Raw genomic sequence first — 22,232 nt, forward strand, 5'->3', positions numbered from 1 at the left:
AAAATATGGACAATGTCGTTTTGAATATTTTTCCTTACTAGAAAATTATTTCTGAAAAAAAAATAAAAATATATTACGCAATTTTTTTTATACTATTTTACTTTATTACACATTAGACAGCTTTCTCACCTGTAATGCCATATTCATAATGTGCATCGTATGAGATCTTAATTTCATATTGTGTAATTATGCTTGCTTACTTGTGCTTTTTTTAAGCCTTTCTCTTAATCTCCAAACTACCATATACACTCATGTCCATAAATTAAGGATAATTGACGTGGTGGAATTATCGGCCGCGTGGAATGTGGGCGTACTCAGATGGAAGTATCCGAGGAACTTGGAATTGCCCAAAGTGTCATCTCTAGGCTTTGGCAACGATTCCAAGATAACGGAAATGTCAGTAGGCGTTACAGTACAGGTCGGCCCCGAATTACAACGCCGAATGAAGACCGGTATTTGGCAGTAACTGCCAAAAGAAGCAGACGGAGCACAGCATCCGACCTGTCTCGTCAGCTATCTGCAGCCACGGGCAATACAGTTTCAAGGTAAACCGTGTACAGACGTTTGGGAGATATTGGTCTATATGCTCGCAGGCCTGTCAGATGTGTTCCGCTCACGGCAACTCACTGTCGGCAGCGATTAGCCTGGAGTAGAGAACATGCAATGTGGACATCGTCACAGTGGGCTTGTGTGATGTTTTCCGACGAGTCCAAGTTTAGCTTGCAGTCTGATTCACGTCGGACTTTCATATGGAGAACGCCAGGTACCCGTTAACACCAAGACAACATCATTGAACGACACCGTTACGGTGGTGCAGCATTGCTCGTTTGGGGTGGAACTATACTGGGTTCCAGAACAGATCTGCATGTTCAAACCGGAACCATGAAAGCCCAAATTTATCGGGACATCATTCTGGAACAACACGTACGTTTGTTTAGGGGTGCCATGGGCGCAGAATTTGTGTTTATGGATGACAACGCCCGTCCTCACCGAGCAAACATCGTAAACGAATGCCTTGAATCTGAGGATATAGCCCGTATGGTTTGGCCAGCATTCTCACCTGCCTTGAATCTGATAGAGCATGTGTGGGACATGCTTGGCAGATGAGTTGCAGCCCGTCAACCATTTCCTACATGTGTACCGGAACTTTGGAGAGCATTGCTTGCTGAGTGCAGTGATCTTCCCCAAGATCAGATTGATAATTTGATACTCAGCATGCCTAGGCGTTGTACGGACTGTATTTCATCGCATGGGAGACATACAATGTGTTAACCATCATACCAACCATGTAATAGTAAGTTTTTGTAAAGGAGATATTTTTTACAATTGCTCCAGGGAGCAAAAATCATAGTTTTTATGAATGGTATCATACATACACCATCGTTTTTGCTCTTTATCTTTTGTTTAATAAATGGGCTTTATGAATAAATAACGTTTTTTTTTTTTTCTGAACCTTTATTTGCCGGAGCTGGCATTATCCTCAATTTATGGACATGAGTGTATATGTGGTATATATTAGTTTTCTTTATTCACTCAGATAATGATGAGGAATACAAAATAGATGAGGATTATTCACAAGATGCTTCGGAATTGGGTGAGTAGTGTTTCGGATTGCAAGGGACAAAAGTGGTTGGAATAATTTTTGTGTGATATCAGAGAAGGCACAGATATATACGAATAAAAAAAACGATTGCGTTAGGGTTGTCATACATCCCATAAAAAACAGTGTAACTGCATGCACGCGGTGAAGGGACATGCGTTTATGCACTATGCATTCACGATTGATTCCAATATAATGTATTTCAGTCGAACCTCGCTATAGTTAACCCGGGATATAGTGAAAGTTAACTCTCAGTTATAGTGAACTTTTTCAGTGGTCCCAACTGAACACCTATTTAACTAATTTATTTTAAACGCTTATAGTGAACTGAAATGTTCCTTCCGCAAATTTTTTTTTCCAGTTTTTCAAAGGTAAGTTTACACATATAAGGATCCCGAACGACAGCATTTTCCTCGACTTCCGAGTCAAATCCCACTTTTTCTTGCTTATTCTTGCAAATATTTGTCTACTTAAGAAAATAATTTATTAGTAAATTGCGTGTCATCGCAGTGAATGTTTCCACAAAACCACCATCAAATCTAAGAAATATCAATGTTTCAACAAATTTGGATATAGTGAACTTTTTATTGGGTCTGCAGATGGTTCACTATAACGGGGTTCGGCTGTACTATGATGATACAAACTTCCGAAATCAAAAAATATATTTCTTACAATGCGAACTTACACATAATTTGGAAATTTCACGTTTTGTCTTATTTGAAATTCATAACTTATTCAAAGGTTTTTTCCATCAACAGTTAATAATCAGTTTTCTTTTTCATTACAGAAAAGCCTTATTCAATGTGTAAGTCCTTCTATTCAGAAAGAGAAGGTGCAGGTAAGTTTCATTTTCAAATTATCACAAAAATTAAAAAGGAAATTTAAATTTATTAAATTAAAGTTGAAATTCTGTTTTATTTCACACTTTCAGGATATCCTTGTACTCTAATGAGAGAGAGAATCAGGCAAAAGCCTGATGGTATCAACATATTTACCAACACCTGGAAACAGAGTATGTATATTTTCCTTGTCATTCTATTACTTGTATTATCATATTACTGTGCATACAGTATAACATAGATTTTACACACTTTGATTCTACAGACTTTGTATCTAAATTTATTATTCCAGCCATTATGATTATATATATTACTAATAGACATTGAAATTTCTACATGCATTCGCAATGCATACTTGTGATTTGTGCTTAGAAATATTCTATTAACCCCTTGAACTGAAATGACGAGTCCAGCTCACCATAAAATTGTATGTCTGAGCAGTGCCGCCTGAAAATAAATTGCAGTTCAAAAATGGATTAATTTAACATAACTCTCTCTATTAGATTTTCCGGATGTGTTTCCAGATCAACTAGCACGATTGTTTGGATTCTTTGAAAGAGTACCAGATGATGCAGATTACCCATGGCTGGTTTACTATGCAAACTTCACGTAAAAGATGCACTACCATTATTTTTGCTGACAGACTATACAAGCATTTTAATCTGAAAATAAAGTTTCATGTTTTTTGTTAGCCATCTATTCTACATTTGCAAGAAAGGCTATTATAAACATTGTGAGGGAGGACACGCATAATTTTTTTTTTTTTGTGCATGAATATTTTCCTTTTCAATTACTCAAATTTAAGCTAAAATATTTCTGATTTCTTCTGTAGCATATCATTCTTTAAAATACATTATTGAAATAGAATAGGGATAACTGTAAAAACAATTAAAAAGAAACATTTTTTCTTCTTGAATATTTTAATTCCTTATTCTCACTTCTTTGGCATCAAAATCTTGTATTTTAAATGAAATCATACATATTTCAAGTCAGAAACTTCACATCATTGTTTTTTAACTACATCAGTGTTGGCAGCATTGTTTCTGCCACTGATGATCATAAAAAGGTATGTACATCATTCAGATTTTTCATTTTGAATGTGAAGAATGTATAAACTAATTAAACATTAACACACACAGGCTGTAGAAAAACCAAACTGTTGATTATAAGTTTCCCCCCCCCCCACCGCTTTCTTTTGTTTAATAGAGAAAGAAAAAAAAATTTCTGAAAAATTAACCATTAAAGACATAAATCAGCTAACTAAAAAATTAAGCAACAAATATGATTACAAAATGCATCTCTATTTAGGTCAATAAAATCATTAATAATTTGGACATCTGGATAGAACAGATTCTTTTGTAATAAACATAAAAGTAACAAACAACAATTGGTGAACACATAGAAACACAATTTTATTCCATTCTCTTTTAATAACAGAACAAACATATGTAAGAACATTTTTTGTCAACCACACACAACTTGGCAAAAAGAAACAACACAATTTATACCAAAATAAAATATGAAAATATTGAAAAACATATGGAATTCAGATATTGCATTTTATGAATTTTTTGCAAACATTTTAAACAAATTTGAAGCAAACAATTACTAATTTTCACCAATAAATTTTATTTAGTTCAAGGAACTTTTCAATTCACAAGATTGATTTTCTCCAACTTAATTTGAAAATAATTGTTTGTACTGATCAATTGTTTTGAAAAATAACTCCCAGTATATACAAAGAAATTCAAAACCCAATCAAATCCTGATCAAATAGCTGCTTCAAAAGCTTGATAAAACCTGAAAAAAATCGAAACTTTAAATGATTTTCAAATATAAACATGTATATATTATAATATATAAAAACCCCCAAAATGAAAAATATTAACTGTAATGATGCAAACATTGATACATTGCAGGAGACTAGTCCTATACTATGCTTGAGTGTAATTTAGTTAATTAGTGTAATTGTAATTTTGTTATAGTTTAGTTTAAATACACAATGCCACAAACTGAAGAATTGTTTGATTTTTTTTAATATTTTTTTTTATCGTTCATTTCGAGACATCTAGAAGAGAAAAGAGCCAGAATAAGGTGAGTGAAGATATTCTTTCTTTGTTAACCAAAAGCTATAATAAAGGCATGATTACACGCTTTGCATTTCTTGCATCAGAACATAACAATCACACCAATAACCCTATTACCATAACCCAATGCTCCAATACTAAAAGTATCCAGATGTGATCAAATTTGGTGTAGCAACATGTCAATATTACACCAAAGAGTGGGCTGAAATATACTTTCATCATCTTGTACAGAATTTTCAGTTTTTTAATATAAACAAAAATACACTTAAACATCTTATATTTCTACATAATTACACAATAATTGAAATTCAAAAAAAAAATTGATTTTATTCCTCCAAGAGATTTCCCTGGACTTCCATAGCCAAACTATATGGGTTGATTTTTTAATAGTGGCAACAGTGCTATAGCGATGCCATGAAATGCAGCCAGGCCATGTCATTTATATCAGAAGTTAAGTGTGTGCCAACCCTCTCTCAGAGCAAATGAAATTGCCCCCCTGCCCTCCATATTTAAGCACAGTGATAATAGGAACAGAGCAGTTGCGGACAAGCCAGTTATAATACTGTCACAATATTTTCAAAGCAAGAGCAGAGGAGCTGGTTAAAAATTGAATATGTTAGAGGTCGCAATACACAACCTGTCACCAATGACTACTACTAAACCACATAGGCACCTTGTCCATATGGAATTTCTAACGAATGAGCACTTTTGGAATGTGCATGTATGTATGTGTTGTGAACCTAACGTGAAGTTTGTTTCTCAAAAATTGCTTGTTGCCTGTTAAACTAGTGCTGCTAGTGAGTAATCTTCTAAATTTGGAAGCAGATAACTTGTGTCACCAAGGGCTGCAAGGGGCTTGCAATGCATCACCTCACTGAACAGTAGTAAGGTGGGCAACAGACTTCAGAGAGAAACGCGAAAGCGTGTAAGGTAATAATTCACTCTGCACAATCCAAAGATTAGGCAGTGACAAAGGAATCCAAAACTGCTAGGAACATGTTGTACTCAACACTGGTGGTTACATCGCAAAACTGTAAAACTTAGAACCTTGTATGAATACTACATATCTAGAAAATAAATAGTTGTCGCTACTAAAAATCAATCCATGTATATTCAAAGGTATGGTAATAATATGGTATAATAAATGCTGCTAATGTGGCAGCTAACATTAATTTATTTGATCATTTGATTATTTTTGTCGCACCACTGTCATTTTCTGCACATGAGAGCTAATTAGACCGGGACCTACAATTTATTGCCGATTCCGAATGGCAGGCTTGTTTCTTATACTCAAGAGATTGGTGTGCTATGGGGGACTCCCTGCGGTAGCAATTTTTATTAATTTATTAAAAACATGTATAACGTAATGCAGAACAAAACATTTAAGATTAACTAAAAACAGACATTGCTTCTCAAGTGACCAGCACTGTGAATTGAACAAAGATTGGAAACTTGAATGGAAGTAAAGAAAAAGATCTTCCTTATACACAGTGAATTACGATGATGTCAGCAGTCAATTAGCATATCAAATTACATAATATACCAATTTGCATATCAGATTGTAACACTTCCACACACACACATTTACCTACATTAATCTTAAAACCTACAACTGACGAAGAATGGGTATTAGAACAGTGTACTAAGCACGTTACTTAAGCCCGGTGCTTTGTTCATGGTCACATACACTTTTTGATGTTGTGACCATTCTTCTGTTCTAGTCATGTATATCCATCAGTCTCCAGCCAGTAGAACAAAATCTTCACATAAGCATTTTTCCTCATACTTGGACTTTTTTAGGAGCAATGGAAAAAAGTTATTGTATAAATTTAATGTCTGGAAAAATTCCACTTGTTAACCAATTCTTCGTTCACTGCTACAAAAGAGAGGCATAAACATTTCATATGAAATAATATGCATAAGCAATAAAATTTTTCCTGAATTCCATTATGGGAATGTTTTGTAGTTCGTTATGATACGAGTATTAAAATATTACAGGTTTTTTACTAAAATACAGGCATCCCTCGCTTTACAAGGTTTCATTTTACATGATTTTGAAAAGTTAATCTTAGACTCACAACATTTGGTCTGCAGTGTGATTTTAATCCTGGAAATAAGCGTGCAAATTAAAAGGTATGACATAATTAAAAATGCAAATGAAAATGCATCTACATGAACAAATCCAATTGCAAAATCAATTGGATTTGTTCATGTAGATCATAGTTTCCCAAACTTTTTTGTTCCATCGCCCCCTTCTTCAGAAACTTTTTTCTCTCAGCGTGCCCCAACTCAAGCGAACCCATAGGATCCTATGCTATATCCTTAGCTTCTATCGCCATCCTGGACCATTCCATCGCCTACCAGGGGGCGATATTGTCCACTTTGGGAAACACTGATGTAGATTATACGAATATGGAAGAAATGCTCAAATCCATCTCACCAGATCGCACTAATAAGTATATTTTGATAACACAATGAAAATGCCATCAGGATCAACAAAAGCTATCCTAATGACTCTAAAATTTGTAAGGGATTTTGAAAATTTTCTAGCTTTTGCATCTAAAGTTTTTATTGAGAGATGAAGAATGCTGCTCGCGTCAGCTGAATCTTGACTGCTATCAGATTCAGGTTAAGTATGATAAGTCTATCATATCAGGCTCTTCAGGAAAGAAAGCATCCACACTCACTAGAATCAATATTGAAGACAGAATTAAAAAGTGTTAAATTTAATCATACAGCTAAAATTGATGAGATTTATTTATATAAGTTTGTGTGAATAATTAATTCATTCAAAAAAATTTATTTTGCTGCTGGAGAAATTGGGTTTATTTTTTTTTCTTATCCTTCTGAAGAAAACCTAGGATTGATGCAAAATGTCCATAAATTACTCTTTTTTTCCAAGTTATCCCCTTTCAGAATTTCTAACTAAAACTGCATCTTTGACTATCAAAAGTGGGAGTAGCTTAGAAAAGCAAAATAATTAAATTATGGAGAATTGCAACAATGAATACAAATTAAAAAAAAAAATTTAATTAAAAAACATCTGGTCATTGCTTCATACTATGTATGTATGTGAATGAGGGCTAATTGGACCCAAGACCTACAGTTTAAAGCCAAATCCAACCAGCTGCTCATATGCCTCCATGCTCAAGCCAGGATTCAAACCAAGCCTGCTGACCATGAGGTTGGTGCTCTAACCACATGGCTGCCAGGTGGCCTATAATTTAAAATAAAAAGCTATTTTAAGCATAATTTTGAGATATTTATAGAAATAAGCTAATATAGAAGGAACAAACTGTGTTGTACATTGAATGGTGTCCATAATACAAATACAAATACAATTACAACGCCACAACAGGCAAATTGCCCATGTACCCCCCCCCCCCCGCGGAACCCCCCAACGAATCGGTACATGCGGGAATGTGCGTGTACGTGTAGTGCAACCTGACGTAAAGTTTGTTCCTGTGTAATGCTTGTTATGTGTAGTGCTGTCATCTGTCCCCAGTTTTACTAACTATGAGTGAAGTGTTATGGTTGAATGATTTACCGTTGTAGGACTGTTGCTCTCTGTGGCGAGACTTTTTAACGGGGAGATCGGCTCGCATTTGCGCCTTGAAGTTGGGAACCACAGAAAACCAACTTCAGCCGACCACCACTGTGGGGTTCGAACCCGGATCCTCGCATCACGAGTCCGGCAATATAACCACTCGACCACCACAGCGGCTATAATATGCTTTATAATGTCTTTATAAAAAAATGTTCTCATTAAAAATTTCAAATCATTTAAAATTTAAAGAAAATGATTTATTCATGAAACTATAAAGTTATTGGGAATGACAAAAACTTTACCTTAGTCGTCATCAAGATTATCATCTTCATCTAAATAATTTTCTCCATTATCAAAATAATTCTCAGCATAATCTGTTTCCTAGAAAACAATGAAGGCATTTAAATTCTTTTTAAATTAAAGTCAAGGCCATATAAGACTGAATAAAAGAAGGAAATTTGAAAGTAGAGACAGGGTTTCAATAGAATAAAAAATGTATTCCCTGAACACGGGAGAGAGAACCTCTAGTAAAAAAAAAAGCTTCACCAGGGATATAGTGTATGTAAAAAAATGAGCTGCTTCGAAACATACTTGCAAACAAAAAATATTAGTGCAAATATCCCTGAAAATTCAGTTTTGGTAAAAGTGAACAAACATTAAATAATAATGAGAAAAACATTGATTCAAATGATACAAAAAAACCAATAATTTGCAGAATTTTATAAGTGCATTAAGGCCCACCTAAAAAGTCTATGTAAAATTTTAAACAAATTGACTAATTTTATTAATGTGGATTACAAGCACATTAAGAGAGATATGTCTCTTCTCCCCCTCACATTTTTATTAAGACATATTTTGATGTAATAATCAAACTTGATTGTTTCGTTATACTGTCCATGTATAATAGAATAAATTACATTAATGGTTATCAAAGTTGTTTTTTTTTCGATTTAGTAGTTCTCCTAACATGAGCTTCCAAAACAAATACAGTAGTCTCGATAATCCAAGGTAAACAAGATTGAGACCATCTCAGATTACTTAAAACTTGTATTGTCTGAAAATGTAATAGAAAACTACTTTTTAAGTTTGGGGGGTACCTTTTCCTACTGGTTTTGCCCTAAAGGCCTGTTTACACGCGGTAAGTGATTAACTTGGTAACTAAATTTTAAGTTGCCAAGTACGTTACAATGTATGCAGACGATAAGGGCCATTTACACGGCTTTAGTTGACAAGTGCACCAGTGATTTAGTGGTTAAGTGAAATAAAAACGGTTCTATTTTTTTCGGCTAAGTAGACCTATGTGCATGTGTCAGTGGGCGTGACCTGCCGCTCTGGAGGGGTCTTTTTGCTCTCTCACAGAGGGGTTTATTTTGATCTCAAGCGTGAACCTGTTTATGCTCCGTCTTCTACCATTTCGCTAGAATTCCACAGAAATACAAAATGGTGAAGTCGCCAGAGGACATAACCTTAAAGTTTGCTGAACTATAGAAATGAAAACTACCTTAACAAACAAGCTAAAAATTGGTCGATGTTGGAAATAGTAGAAACTGGAATATTCTGTCAGCGTGCTGCCAGGAGCTGGTGTGGATTATATATTAAAAAATTAAAAACTTGACGGGGGGGGGGGGAAATATTTTTCTCATCCAGAACGAATTTGCTGTCATCTATTGCAAAAATACATAATCAAATATTTAACAAAGATAGCATCTGCATTAAATTTACAAAAATAAAATTTCAAATAATTTTTGTTTAATGGATTTTTATTATTTAATTTTTAACCCTTCGAATTTCCTACAAACGCCAAGAATCTTCTCCCATAATCTTTTCGGCGTACATAATTTATCTCCTCTATAACTTCAATTAAAATATCATAATCGATATTTACATCAGTCTATAATATGTTGTGTATTCTTTTTTCCCCTCTTGTATAAGTGAAAGCGAATAAATGTATTATTAAAAAAAAACAATGCGGCTCTGATCACAGTATTCGTTAGTTCTACCGGATCATCTTCATCCATTGTTGCGGAAGCTATGAGCTTCGAAAAAAAACACCTCTTTGAATGCCAGATATATAAAAAATCATTATTATTCTCCCGCAAGTTGCGTCTCTGTCTCTCCGTTGATTCGGAGTCGAATGTAGCGCGCATGTGCCAACTGCGCTCGCCTCCGTAAAAATTATCCAATGAGCATCTACTTACTACTTATCGTGTGGACACTTTTCTGAACAATGTGCAACTTAAAACTTAGTTACCAACTTAATCACTTACCGTGTGTAAATGGGCCTTAAATTCAACAGTTTAATCCATTATACAACTGTCAAGACCCGTCGACTCTGCATAAAGGAGGCTGGCAGGGGCTGCGGCCCACGAGGCCCAATATAAATGTTATTTTTTACACTTATAAATTTACTACAGAAGCCTGTGAAAAATTCTGGCCTGGGAAACCACCAGACCCCTGTCAAAGGATTAAGACCTCCTTTAAACTGGAATTACTTGCATTTGGGGAAAAATGACTCAAAATTAAAAATTTTCTTGGTGAAAGTTTTTTTTTCAAAAAGAATTTCGAAAAATTTGCATCTTGGATTATCAGGAACCTTGAATTATTGAGACTCTACTGTACACCACACTCCTCATATCCTACTCCTATCAAGACAATGGTTAAAAGTTCATTATCAAGTTGCTGTAAAAATTCAAAAGTTTTCACGCCTCCACAGCAAGAAGCATCTCCGTTCATGATCACTGAATTTAGATATTTTAATAACACACAAAAATGTGAGAACATAAACAAATATTTGCTTGAACAGTTGTTTTTAGTTGCTACATTCTAGAAATTTAGCAACATAAGACAGGAAAATGAGTGAAAAATAAAGGATAATGAATACAAAATTATAAGGTTTTGACAGGCCATCAAGTCTTTCATTCGACTTGTAGAGTTGTCTGTTTATTGTGATTAGTAAGACCTATATTATAATTGCCTGGTTGAAAAAATTCAATATATTATCAACCCTTCCTGGCTTTACCTGAGCTGAGCTCTGGCACAGGAGATCTCTCATTATAGCCAATATGAGGTATAACTTGAGAGCAGAGAAATCTTATATTACTCAAGTTGTCTGTCTGAAATTGTTTTGTATCTGTATTATATTCACTTTTTGTCACCTATCTAGCTAACAGATGGCAGCAACATTAACAACTCTGACATTTTAGGTGAAAATGTTTTTGTGCAGGAAGGTTGCAAACATATTTTTTAACTATTTCTTTTTTTGTTATTTTATTAGCTTTCTGTCATGACTGGTATGTAATTTTAGCAATTCTGATTTGAGTGAATGTGATTCAGATAATGTTGAAATGAATATCATTGATATTTCAGAATCATGTTTTTCAAATTGTGTGAGAATTCTGAAATGTAAAGCTACTCTAGTTCTGAAGGTTTATGTGATATGCACGCGGGTCATACCTAATTCAGCTCAATAGTTACATTTAATGATAAGGAGATTTTGTAATTATACCGGAAAGAATAAAATGTGTTCAATGTAAAACTACATATACTGTAATTTTTAAGTGGAAACTAAAATTAAATGAGGGACTTCAAGCAGTGTAGCTAGAAAGCCAACTTTACAGATGAAATTTTTTTTCTAAGTAAAAAAAAAGTTTTCACAAAAATCTATTTTTTTACCCTCAAATCCAGAATGAATTAAACCTGGAAAGGAATGGGTTAAGCGGTTCATTTTTGACACGCCACTGTCATTTAATGTACATAACAGCTATTCAACCAAGACGTAAAAGTTACTGCTGATTCTGAACTGGGTTCAAATATTATCAGCATTCTATTTTTGTTTTTTGTCTCGTAGAAAAATTAGTGCTCCAACCTCCATGGTGGAGAAACTTTTTGTAATAGCAATCTAATCTGTGGGGACCTCTTGACAGTTTTTTTTGTACCTCCATTTTTTATTGAATTAAGGACACTCCTTAAAATCTTTTGGTACAGTATGAGAGTATCTTATTGGCCTGGGCTACTGTCCCCTTCCTGAAGGGGGGGGGGGTATCTAAAAATTTCCTATAAATCACAAAACATTAATAACCACATGAATAAAGTTTTAGAACCTCTATCTCTTCTTCAGAGTCCACAGCAATTTCATTTTCTGAATCCGAATTCTCATCATCACTGCCTTCTGCTTTCTTCTTAACTTCTGTTTCTTCGTGGTCGATTTCTTTTGAGTCATCTAACACCTGAATAGGCATTTAAGGATTAACTATATATATATACTTTATAACTTTGATTTTAAAATAGTGTTTTATTGTCTGTATATACAGGTATAAAAATACAGTTGGGCTCACTCATAATGAAATCAAAAGAAATTGCAAAAATATTCATTATAAATGAACTTGGTCATATGTCATGGTAAAACCTTGAAAACTGGTAAATAAAAACCAATCCATAAAATCCCATTTTCTTCAGAAGCAATTGGACACATTTTTGCAAACCTGTTATTTATTGATGATCACCAAATTATTCTGACTTAATGCTAAATATTTATTTATCATGTCATAATTAGAACTACTGTGGCGGTAGAAAGAAGGGGGGTCGATGACGTTGACAAATATATTGAAATCTCTCCGCGAACATAATAAAATATTTATTTGAACAATTAATACGATGAAGATAAAAAAAAGGTAATGGTAATCGAGAACATACGAGCGAGCTCTACTGGCCGTGTCAGCTACACGGTTTCATATATAAAACTGCTTGGCTCAATTATACAGGTCATTCGGCTCTCTGGGCCGAAACATGCTCTTTAGTAATAATACACTGGATCCCCACACTACATCATCAGACTACCAAGTCTATCTCCGACTATGCCATAGAGTTTAAAAATACACAATTACGCCACAATAGTTTAAAAAGTGATGTGCTTAGATGAAATTAAACCTGATTTGCATGCAGGATACACTAGTTTATTTTCCAAAAAAAAAATTAAAATAAATAAACGATTTTAAAATTAGGGAATAAAAACTTAATTAGCTACATTCTTACAAAACTGAAAATACATTTTGTAACAAATGCAATAAACTATTCTTTCATTAATTCATCATTGGATAAACTCAATATCATGAATAATGAACTCTGCTGTGTCACAAATTTCTTTGGTACATCACATTTAGTTATCTCAGACATTTTCTTATACAGTGCAGCGTTAGAATTGAAAAATAAAGTCACTGGTCCCATGGGGCAAGTGAATCCAAGACCCTACTGGTCCACAGACATGAGTGGTCTGGTAAACGAAAAATCTTTGCTGGCTGAATAATATTAATTCATTTTCTGAAATATATTACCATTTAAAAGAATGATATAAGTGCAAAAAACAATTTGATCATTTTGATCATTTTTGTCGCACCACGGTCATTTTCTGCACACGAGGGCTAATTAGACTGGGACCTACAATTTATTGCCGATTCCGAACGGCAGGCTTGTTTTTCATACTCATCGAGAGGTTGGTGCGCTAACCCCTCGATGGGAGACTCCCTGCGGTAGCAATTTTTGCTGCGGTCAAGTCGCCGTTTTTTGTTGTACCCCTGTGTCAGGAAAGTTTTCTGACAAGGACGAACGAACTGGGTATCGAACTCGCGACACCTCTAAACATCCTTTGGCACTTTAGGCGAGCATCTTATCGACCAGGCTACCGCGCCCCTGCAAAAAACAATTAGAACTGCAATCAAACCTTATAAAACCACCCCTGTTGATTCTATGGCTATATTGACAAAACAATTGTGAAGATTTAAAGAGGCATTCCCCTTTCAGAAAACATCCTGCAAAAGATATTTGCTTTGAAGGCCAGATTTACACTATAAAAGTTTTATAAAAGGTCTTTTTAGAAATTTTACAAAAACAACCAATCAGCCTATTGGTTGCATATTTCAAGTTTTATAAAAGAACATTCTTAAAACTTTTATAGTGTAATGCTGGCCTAAGAAAATATATACGGAATGGTTTGCACTAAGATTCAAAGGACAAAATTAAGAAATAATTAAAACTCATAAATGCACATTTTTATTTTTATCATATTCAGCAAACAATAAGACATTTTCAGACATCGAAGCTTCCAATACAGACAAAAATAGATAGTTTATGCATCCTTTGAAATAATGGGGAAGGGAGTGGAAAGGAACCATCCCCACATTTTTGTCCCAGATAGAAAAGATAAAATTCATTAGATGGATGTCAAAAGGATTGAGAAATTATATTCTAGTACAATATTAATTTTTATACAAAAAATTCAATAAAACAAGAATAAAAAGTAATTTTGTGTTTCAAGCAAATGATGAAATTTGAATGACACAGATAAAAGAGCATATACAGGATTTTCTCGGAGGAATAATTTTTTTTTCTTTCCAGAAGTTCGTTTTTCACTTCATAAAAACACAATCTCTGCTCAGGGGTCCCACTTCCCCCTGCTGCACATGCCGGGCAAACAAATATTGGAAACATGATGATTCATCATAAGAAGACTACCTGAAATGTGTGAATGAATGCATTTTCAATCAGATATGCATTTTTGGCAAGATTAAGATCGCATGCAAATGCTGGAAAAATATTGATTCATCGAATGAATGCTGAAGGATTGAGGCACTGCTTAGTACACATACTGTATACAGGGTGATTCAAAACTGAACGTACAAACTTTTAGGAGAGGTAGAAAACAAAAACAAAACAATCACATAGGAATGTATCACAAAAGAATTTTCTTTTGTACATAACTGTGGGTGGTAAGAACTTTGAGCACTTGTTGTGGAAACTTAACATGTACACATACTGTCCTCATGTAAAGTATAGCTAAATAGTTTTTCCACTCATTATTGGCTTGTAATTTCTGCATCTTCGTTTATTATCCAGTTGATCAGGTTGGAGTTTCCTGTCATACACTCCTATGCGATTCTGTTTTGTTTTTGTTTTCTACCTCTACTAAAAGTTTGTACTTTTGAGTTTTAAATCACCTTGTATAATGCAGCATATCAAAATCAGTTGTGTTTTGAATTTGGCAGTCAATTTTTTTCAATTTCTGCAGAAATATAAAACGACAAGCGAAAATATAAAACGACTGCTTGTTGCTGATTCTCCATAGTAGATTCTTCCATGATCAATAAATCACTGTGGGGAAAGGGGGCCAAGTTTTTTGTTACTTAAGAAACCCGCTCAAAAACAATGAATTACTGAACGGATCCAACCAGCAGCACATGGCCAGATTCTCGAGTGTACTGTATAGCACAAGTAAACAACAGCTATGTTTCTCATAATTACATTAGTAAATTGTATGAAAATAATTGAATTTGTGATCATTTTTAAACCCTACCTGGATATTACTCTCCTCAGTACTTTTTGCTCTTTTTTTAACAGGAATTTTTGGAGGCACTTTCTTGATGTTTCTCCTCTTTTTTCTCTCAGTTGCATCATCATCTTCAAACAACTCAGCAGGAAAGAAACTAGGATCTAAATCAATAAAAACACCTTGCATTACACATAAGTTGAGCAAAAATAATGCACGATTCATTTTAATCCCAAGAAGAAAATTTAACATTAAAAGAACAGAATTTCAAGATTTTAATACATAAAAACAAACAATTAATACTCTCTTAGGATAGAAGTGGCATATACAGGGTGAACGCAACATGTTCTGCCAAATGAAGGGGGCCTATAACTTCTATTTGAATTTGAATCTCCAACAGTTGCCCTATTTGTCGAAAATATTTAAAAAGTAGATGGAGATATGCCATATTTTTAATATTTTAATTTGCTCTAGCATAAACTTCAGAAATAACCTTACATTTTTCTTTAATTGAAAACTGTTTCCTTTTTAGGCCATTCATTATAGAATAAATATGAAACATTTCTAATGCATAGCACTGGCTTACCATAGATCTTATTTCTTTTTCATGCATCATATTGGCTAAAGTTTCTTCCTGTACGCCCACAAGCCATAGAACAATCATTCTTTCCTAACAGTTAATTCTCTGTTAGTTAATTTGCAAGTAGAAATCACAAGTTATAAATATAATTCTTTGAAACCGATTTTACGGGATCATTTTTAGAACATTCTGTACTCTTTTGCTGATTTTCATTTCATAATATTGGAATTCGCAATGCTTTGTTCTTATGTAAACTTATTTAAGAATTGGAAAAAAGTCTTTACAATGAGATTTTTGCTATAACAGCATTTGTTAAAACAGGATCCGACTATACTAAAATATCATTTAAATTTTCAAAATCAATCAAAAAATTAGAATTTAATCAATCAAAAACTAATTTAATTTTTAAAGATGAACTAAAAGTATAAAATAAATAATTTAATTTTTTATTGAAATACTTTCTAAATTCGTGCTTAAATCCAGAACACAAAAAGGTGCCTTTCCCAATTTAGCTCTCCCACTGACATACGCTTTGCAATATTTTTGGTACAAAAACTGTATTCCATTCAAATTTATAAGAAATATTTTAGTCCCATATATGCACTCACCACATTCAATATATTTTGATTGCTTTTGTACTTTGTATTTATCTGAGTATTTTTCAATTGGATTCTTCTCGGGTATATCTATGCAGATATTCTCCCTGTTCCACTTCTGCATTCTTTCTTTGATCTTCACCATATATCTGATCTCTTCATTATCCAAAGGCTGCAAAGGTTTGACTCTCAGGGGCTAAAATTTTTCAAAATTAAACACTGGATATTATGTTTATTTATGGTAAGAATTAATACTATACAAAACAGCAATTTTAAACCGTTGCCAAATTATATACACTCATGTCCATAAATTAAGGATAATTCAGAATCACACAGAAATCGAAATCTAAAGTAAAAATTTCACCTGTAGAATTATCACACACATCTGCAAGAATGATATGCAAATTTCAGGAAGCCACCAGATGATGCGATAGTATGTCACAATGACGAGAGTGTAAGAGGGGGGTATATAAGGAATGGTGGCAAAGAAGTGAAATTGTTCACAAGAGTTCTGTAAGGCGCTCAGTGCCATAAACGAATAGTTATGACACAGAGGACGCTTGTGGATGATTTTTTACGTGGTGGAATTATCGGCCGCGTGGAATGTGGGCGTACTCAGATGGAAGTATCCGAGGAACTTGGAATTGCCCAAAGTGTCATCTCTAGGCTTTGGCAACAATTCCAAGATAACAGAAATGTCAGTAGACATTACAGTACAGGTCAATGCCGAATGAAGACCGGTATTTCGCAGTAACTGCCAAAAGAAGCAGACGGAGCACAGCATCCGACCTGTCTCGTCAGCTATCTGCAGCCACGGGTACCACAGTTTCAAGGCAAACCGTGTACAGACGTTTGGGAGATATTGGTCTATATGCTCGCAGGCCTGTCAGATGTGTTCTGCTCACGGCAACTCATTGTCGGCAGCGACTAGCCTGGAATAGAGACATGCAATGTGGACATCGTCACAGTGGGCTTGTGTGATGTTTTCCAACGAGTCCAAGTTTAGCTTGCAGTCTGATTCATGTCAGACTTTCATATGGAGAACACCAGGTACCCGTTAACACCAAGACAACATCATTGAACGACACCGTTACGGTGGTGCAGCATTGCTCGTTTGGGGTGGAACTATACTGGGTTCCAGAACAGATCTGCATGTTCAAACCGGAACCATGAAAGCCCAAATTTATCGGGACATCATTCTGGAACAACACGTACGTTTGTTTAGGGGTGCCATGGGCGCAGAATTTGTGTTTATGGATGACAACGCCCGTCCTCACCGAGCAAACATCGTAAACGAATGCCTTGAATCTGAGGATATAGCCCGTATGGTTTGGCCAGCATTCTCACCTGCCTTGAATCTGATAGAGCATGTGTGGGACATGCTTGGCAGATGAGTTGCAGCCCGTCAACCATTTCCTACATGTGTACCGGAACTTTGGAGAACATTGCTTGCTGAGTGCAGTGATCTTCCCCAAGATCAGATTGATAATTTGATACTCAGCATGCCTAGGCGTTGTACGGACTGTATTTCATCGCATGGGAGACATACAATGTGTTAACCATCATACCAACCATGTAATAGTAAGTTTTTGTAAAGGAGATATTTTTTACAATTGCTCCAGGGAGCAAAAATCATAGTTTTTATGAATGGTATCATACATACACCATCGTTTTTGCTCTTTATCTTTTGTTTAATAAATGGGCTTTATGAATAAGTAACGTTTGTTTTGTTTCTGAACCTTTATTTGACGGAGCTGGCATTATCCTCAATTTATGGACATGAGTGTATATAATTATGCTAATGTTCGAGTCAGGTCGAATATGATATGCTACCTTAAAATACCTTCGTCAGAGCAAATACCGAAATGAGTAAAAAACTGTCTTAAAATAATGCTTCTTGGGTCTTAATGACAACTTTTAGAATGTTTACTTTAGTTATTGTGGTTCCTTAACAATGCATTTCAGACATGTAGGGGAAAGTAGCCTAAATTTGACTACTTCGCACATTTTTGCTAAATTACTGTAATACTATTCGTCAAAAAATCACCAAACTGAGTAGGATGTTGGGTACTATATTTATGTTTAAAAATATGGTTATTAAAACTTTATATCTCATTTCATACTTGAACGGTATTGTGAAAACCAAAAAAAGTGAAATTGGTCCAAATTAGGAAACTAGTTTCCTAATTTGGACCCATAGTTTCTCAAGTTGGACCAGTTGTAAAAGTTTAAAATCAGTATCTTTAAACTTTGCTTTGATAAAAATACATTATTTTCACGAAGTTCATCACAATTATGGAAAATATTTAAGGGGATTAAGATAAGATTTTTCTAAAGGTATCACAAAAAATACAACTAAAATTATGAAACATTTCTGAGAAAAAAATACTGAAGAGGAGAAACATTGGGAAATTAAACACCAGAAATATTTAGAAAAACGAAAACATTAAAAAACTAAAATTTCAAATGTAAGAATTTTAAGAGGTAAAAATATTTTAGAGAAAAAAAATTGTTTTGTTTAAGATTTCAACAAATTTCAAAATTAAAATCAATTCCAAAAGACATAAAATTGTCGTTACTTTCAGTGGTGTGTCAATTTCATTTTTATGTCATCTACTGCCAAAATATCAGCCACAGCAGGAAAAATGAATAAGTTCATCACTTTTACTCTCTAGTTGACTATAAAATTTAATAATTCTGTTTGAATATTTGATGAAAGAAAATAAAATATTTTACCCAATTTTGGATTTTATAACTCAAGAGGTACATTTTATGCAGTGAACTAAAGACTGTCATTTCCAATCATTTTACATGGGCTTTTAGATTTTTTTTTAGTCACACTATGCGAGGGAGAACAGGCAACTTGACTTGCGCAAGTTCAGACGACGATGACTCAAGATCAATTTGAAAGAGTATCCTCGTGTGAGGAGGGCAAGTCACTCCAGGCAGTTTTTTGGAAATGGTGCTCAAGGGTACCTGGGCCACCTAGGCTCCTATGTTGTGATCTTGTTATAAAGACTTCTACTATATTCGTGAAAATTATGCACGAGGAAAAAGTGATGCAAGTCACATTTTCAACAATTCTGACCATAGGCGGAGATAGACTTGGAAGTCTGGGGGAGGCAGGATGATGATGTCAATTCATATAAACATATATACATTAGATCAGTCGACTCCACCTTTGATGCTGGGGGAACAATGCCTCCACCCGTATCTCCGCCCATGATTCTGACTCAAGTCTAGATATTCAATCTAGAAGTGCTAAACTGTAGAAAGAAAAAGTAAACCAAGTCACAGCTCCAATAGTTCGTTCCCCGCACAAACTTGTGACTTGGGAATTAATTTCAATATTCTGTGATGTGGTTTGTTTCTCAAAATCAGAACCCCCCCCCCCCCGCCCTTATATAATAAAGAGAATTTACCGGATACAATGGTGGAGGTTCAACAACAGTTTCTGTAAGTTCGCCTTTAGTAATTCCCAAAGACTGGAGATCGAACGTCAATGAAGGTCCACGACCTCTTCCTCTTCCGGCCATGTCATCTACTGGACACGCTCAACAGTTGAACTAGGAATAAAAATGCAAGTTTAGTTTTCACAAAATGATTACAAAAAAGAAATTAGCAGTAATTAAGATCTATTAAAGATGCCGTAACCATGCCCACCCTACATACTAGATCAGGGCCCATAGGCTAGGATCTTTGGTGGGCATGGGGGGGGGGGGGATTGCTTCCCCCAGCATCAAAGGTGCAGTCGACTGATCTAATGTATATATGAATTAACATCATCGTCGTGCCCCCAGACAAGGATGTAGCGGGGGAAGGGACTTGGGGGTCTGGTCCCCCCCCCGAAATGTGAGAAAATGACCGAAAAAAGGGAAAAATATGGAAAAATTCATTGTTCTATCACTTTGGTTCCCCCCCCCCGAACGAAATTTCTGGCTACGCCCCTGCCCCCAGACTTCCAAGTCTATCTCCGCCCATGTTGGGGGGCATGCCGCCCCCCCCGGGCTGACAGGGCTTTAGCCCTGAGGCACCGGGACGGTTATTATTTTTTTGCTTTTTCACGCGACAAATTAACTACAGAAGGGGCCCGCAAAAGATTCCAGCCTAGGGGCCATGTTGGTGGGGCCCCTTCGATATTGAATTTATAGCGTGAAAAAACAAGAAATGATGAGAATTGTCCCGGGCCATGCCGGTAATAATCAGGAATGTCAATAACTTACTCCAATGGAGAAAAAAAAATTATTGTTCGAGTTATATACTGCCAATTAGAAAACCTTTCAAATTAAAAATGTATTTGCCTTCGTTACACTCGTGCTCTATCTCTCTGTCCCTAATAATACGAAAAATACTCGTGCACGTTTCCACTCGGGGGAGCCCTATAACCCGTTCTCTAGCTACTCTTTTCGGAAAATCAAGTGACGTCACCCGATTCATCACGTGACCCTCTCCCGTTGAAACGAAGTAAAATTACTGTTTTTTGATTAATTTTTTTTTGCAATTCACAAAACTTTTATCATTTTTTCTGAGAATATGCCACAAATATACTTCTGATTATCAAAATATTTTGTTTTTCAAATTTTTTTTGAAAGTTATTTTATTTTTGACAGATTTTATTTTTTTCGACCCATGCATGCAATGTTAAATCAGTGGGAAATATCTCCGTTTGTAAAATCCGAAGGGGAAACGAAAAGGGGTCATTCAAGTATTACGTCAGCATCAAGTGGGGGGGGGAGGTTTCGGATTTACTGACTTTTGATGACAAAGGGGAAGGGGGTTTGAAGGTTGCTTACGTCATCAATCACCCCTTTCTGAAGATATGAAATATTCTAAGTAAGCTGACCATATTTGCTCGAGATAAATACGGGACATTGGGATTCCAATGCAAATTTATGCATTGAAAGTAAACTTAAATATTCAAACAGTTAAATGAAGATAACGACTTCAAATTTCTGAAAATGTGATAGAAAATCCTTGTAAATTTTAGTAAAAAATTTCTCCAATTTATCACTGCATTTTTCGATAGTAAATCGACTAAAAATAACCCGATAAATTATAGTATGAAAAAATATATCGTGCATGTTAACAATCGCAAACAACTATGAAATATTTAAACATCTATTTAAATATCAGAACTTTAGAAGAGTATAGAAAGATATGCTAAAAGGAATTACATTTTTTAGAGCATTATTATTTGTTTTAATAATTTTTTCTACATATTTTTGGTCATAATATTTAATTGATTTATTATATACCAAAGTTTTAAGATTCGTCAAAATATAAATACATTATAAATTCGGTACAAACTGAAATATTCAAAATATCATCTTTTCAAATTTTAGTAAAATATTTCTCCAATTTATCAATGCATTTTTCGACAGCAAATCGACTAAAAATAAACAGAAAAATTATTGTATAAAATATATATATATTATGCGCGTTAATTAGTCGTAAACAGCTATAAAATATTTAAAAATCGGAACTTAGGAAAAGACACTAAAAGACAACTACACTTTTCATAACATTATTGGTCTTAATTTTTTCTCCATGCTTTTGTTATTAATATTCAACTGATTTACAGTACTTGTATTTTAAGAGTCCGCAAAATATATTGTAAAATGTATTGGGTCAGCAAAAAGAGTTAAAATGTTTAAATCATTTTCTG

At 34.6% G+C, this 22,232-nt stretch overlaps 1 protein-coding gene across 3 annotated transcripts; it reads right to left on the bottom strand.

Annotated features, from left to right (window-relative positions):
- Window positions 1-3,340: 3,340 nt before the first annotated feature.
- On the bottom strand, window positions 3,341-20,970 carry LOC149072147 (uncharacterized). Of its 3 annotated transcripts, none has more exons than XR_016194340.1 (8): window positions 20,791-20,962; window positions 19,990-20,133; window positions 16,580-16,763; window positions 15,419-15,555; window positions 12,174-12,299; window positions 8,376-8,454; window positions 7,631-7,743; window positions 3,341-4,239 (listed from the first exon to the last, which is right to left on the bottom strand). XR_016194340.1 is itself a non-coding variant. In XM_089246214.1 (7 exons), the coding sequence occupies exons 2-6, from the start codon at window positions 20,101-20,103 to the stop codon at window positions 8,377-8,379; spliced, it is 639 nt and encodes a 212-aa protein (XP_089102340.1). In that variant the 5' UTR covers window positions 20,104-20,133; window positions 20,791-20,962; the 3' UTR covers window positions 3,832-4,239; window position 8,376. The 3 variants fall into 3 exon arrangements, 1 of the variants encoding a protein (XP_089102340.1); XR_016194341.1 differs by having other exon boundaries at window positions 3,832-4,239; window positions 20,869-20,970; XM_089246214.1 differs by lacking the exon at window positions 7,631-7,743 and having other exon boundaries at window positions 3,832-4,239.
- Between the last annotated feature and the right edge of the window lie 1,262 nt (window positions 20,971-22,232).

The sequence above is a fragment of the Pholcus phalangioides genome, unplaced genomic scaffold (assembly GCF_987345545.1).
Source record: "Pholcus phalangioides strain wild (caught in Gottingen) unplaced genomic scaffold, Ppha-v1.0 ptg000017l_1, whole genome shotgun sequence".
In the NCBI taxonomy this organism is placed as follows: domain Eukaryota; kingdom Metazoa; phylum Arthropoda; class Arachnida; order Araneae; family Pholcidae; genus Pholcus; species Pholcus phalangioides.

Excerpts from the sequence above, each read along its gene's own strand:
- LOC149072147 (XM_089246214.1), bottom strand. The coding sequence starts at position 20,103 with ATGGCCGGAAGAGGAAGAGGTCGTGGACCTTCATTGACGTTCGATCTC. Across the intron at positions 16,764-19,989 it reads AACCTCCACCATTGTATCCG|CCCCTGAGAGTCAAACCTTT; the intron begins GTAAATTCTCTT and ends GAAAAATTTTAG. Across the intron at positions 15,556-16,579 it reads ATCAAAATATATTGAATGTG|ATCCTAGTTTCTTTCCTGCT; the intron begins GTGAGTGCATAT and ends TTATTGATTTAG.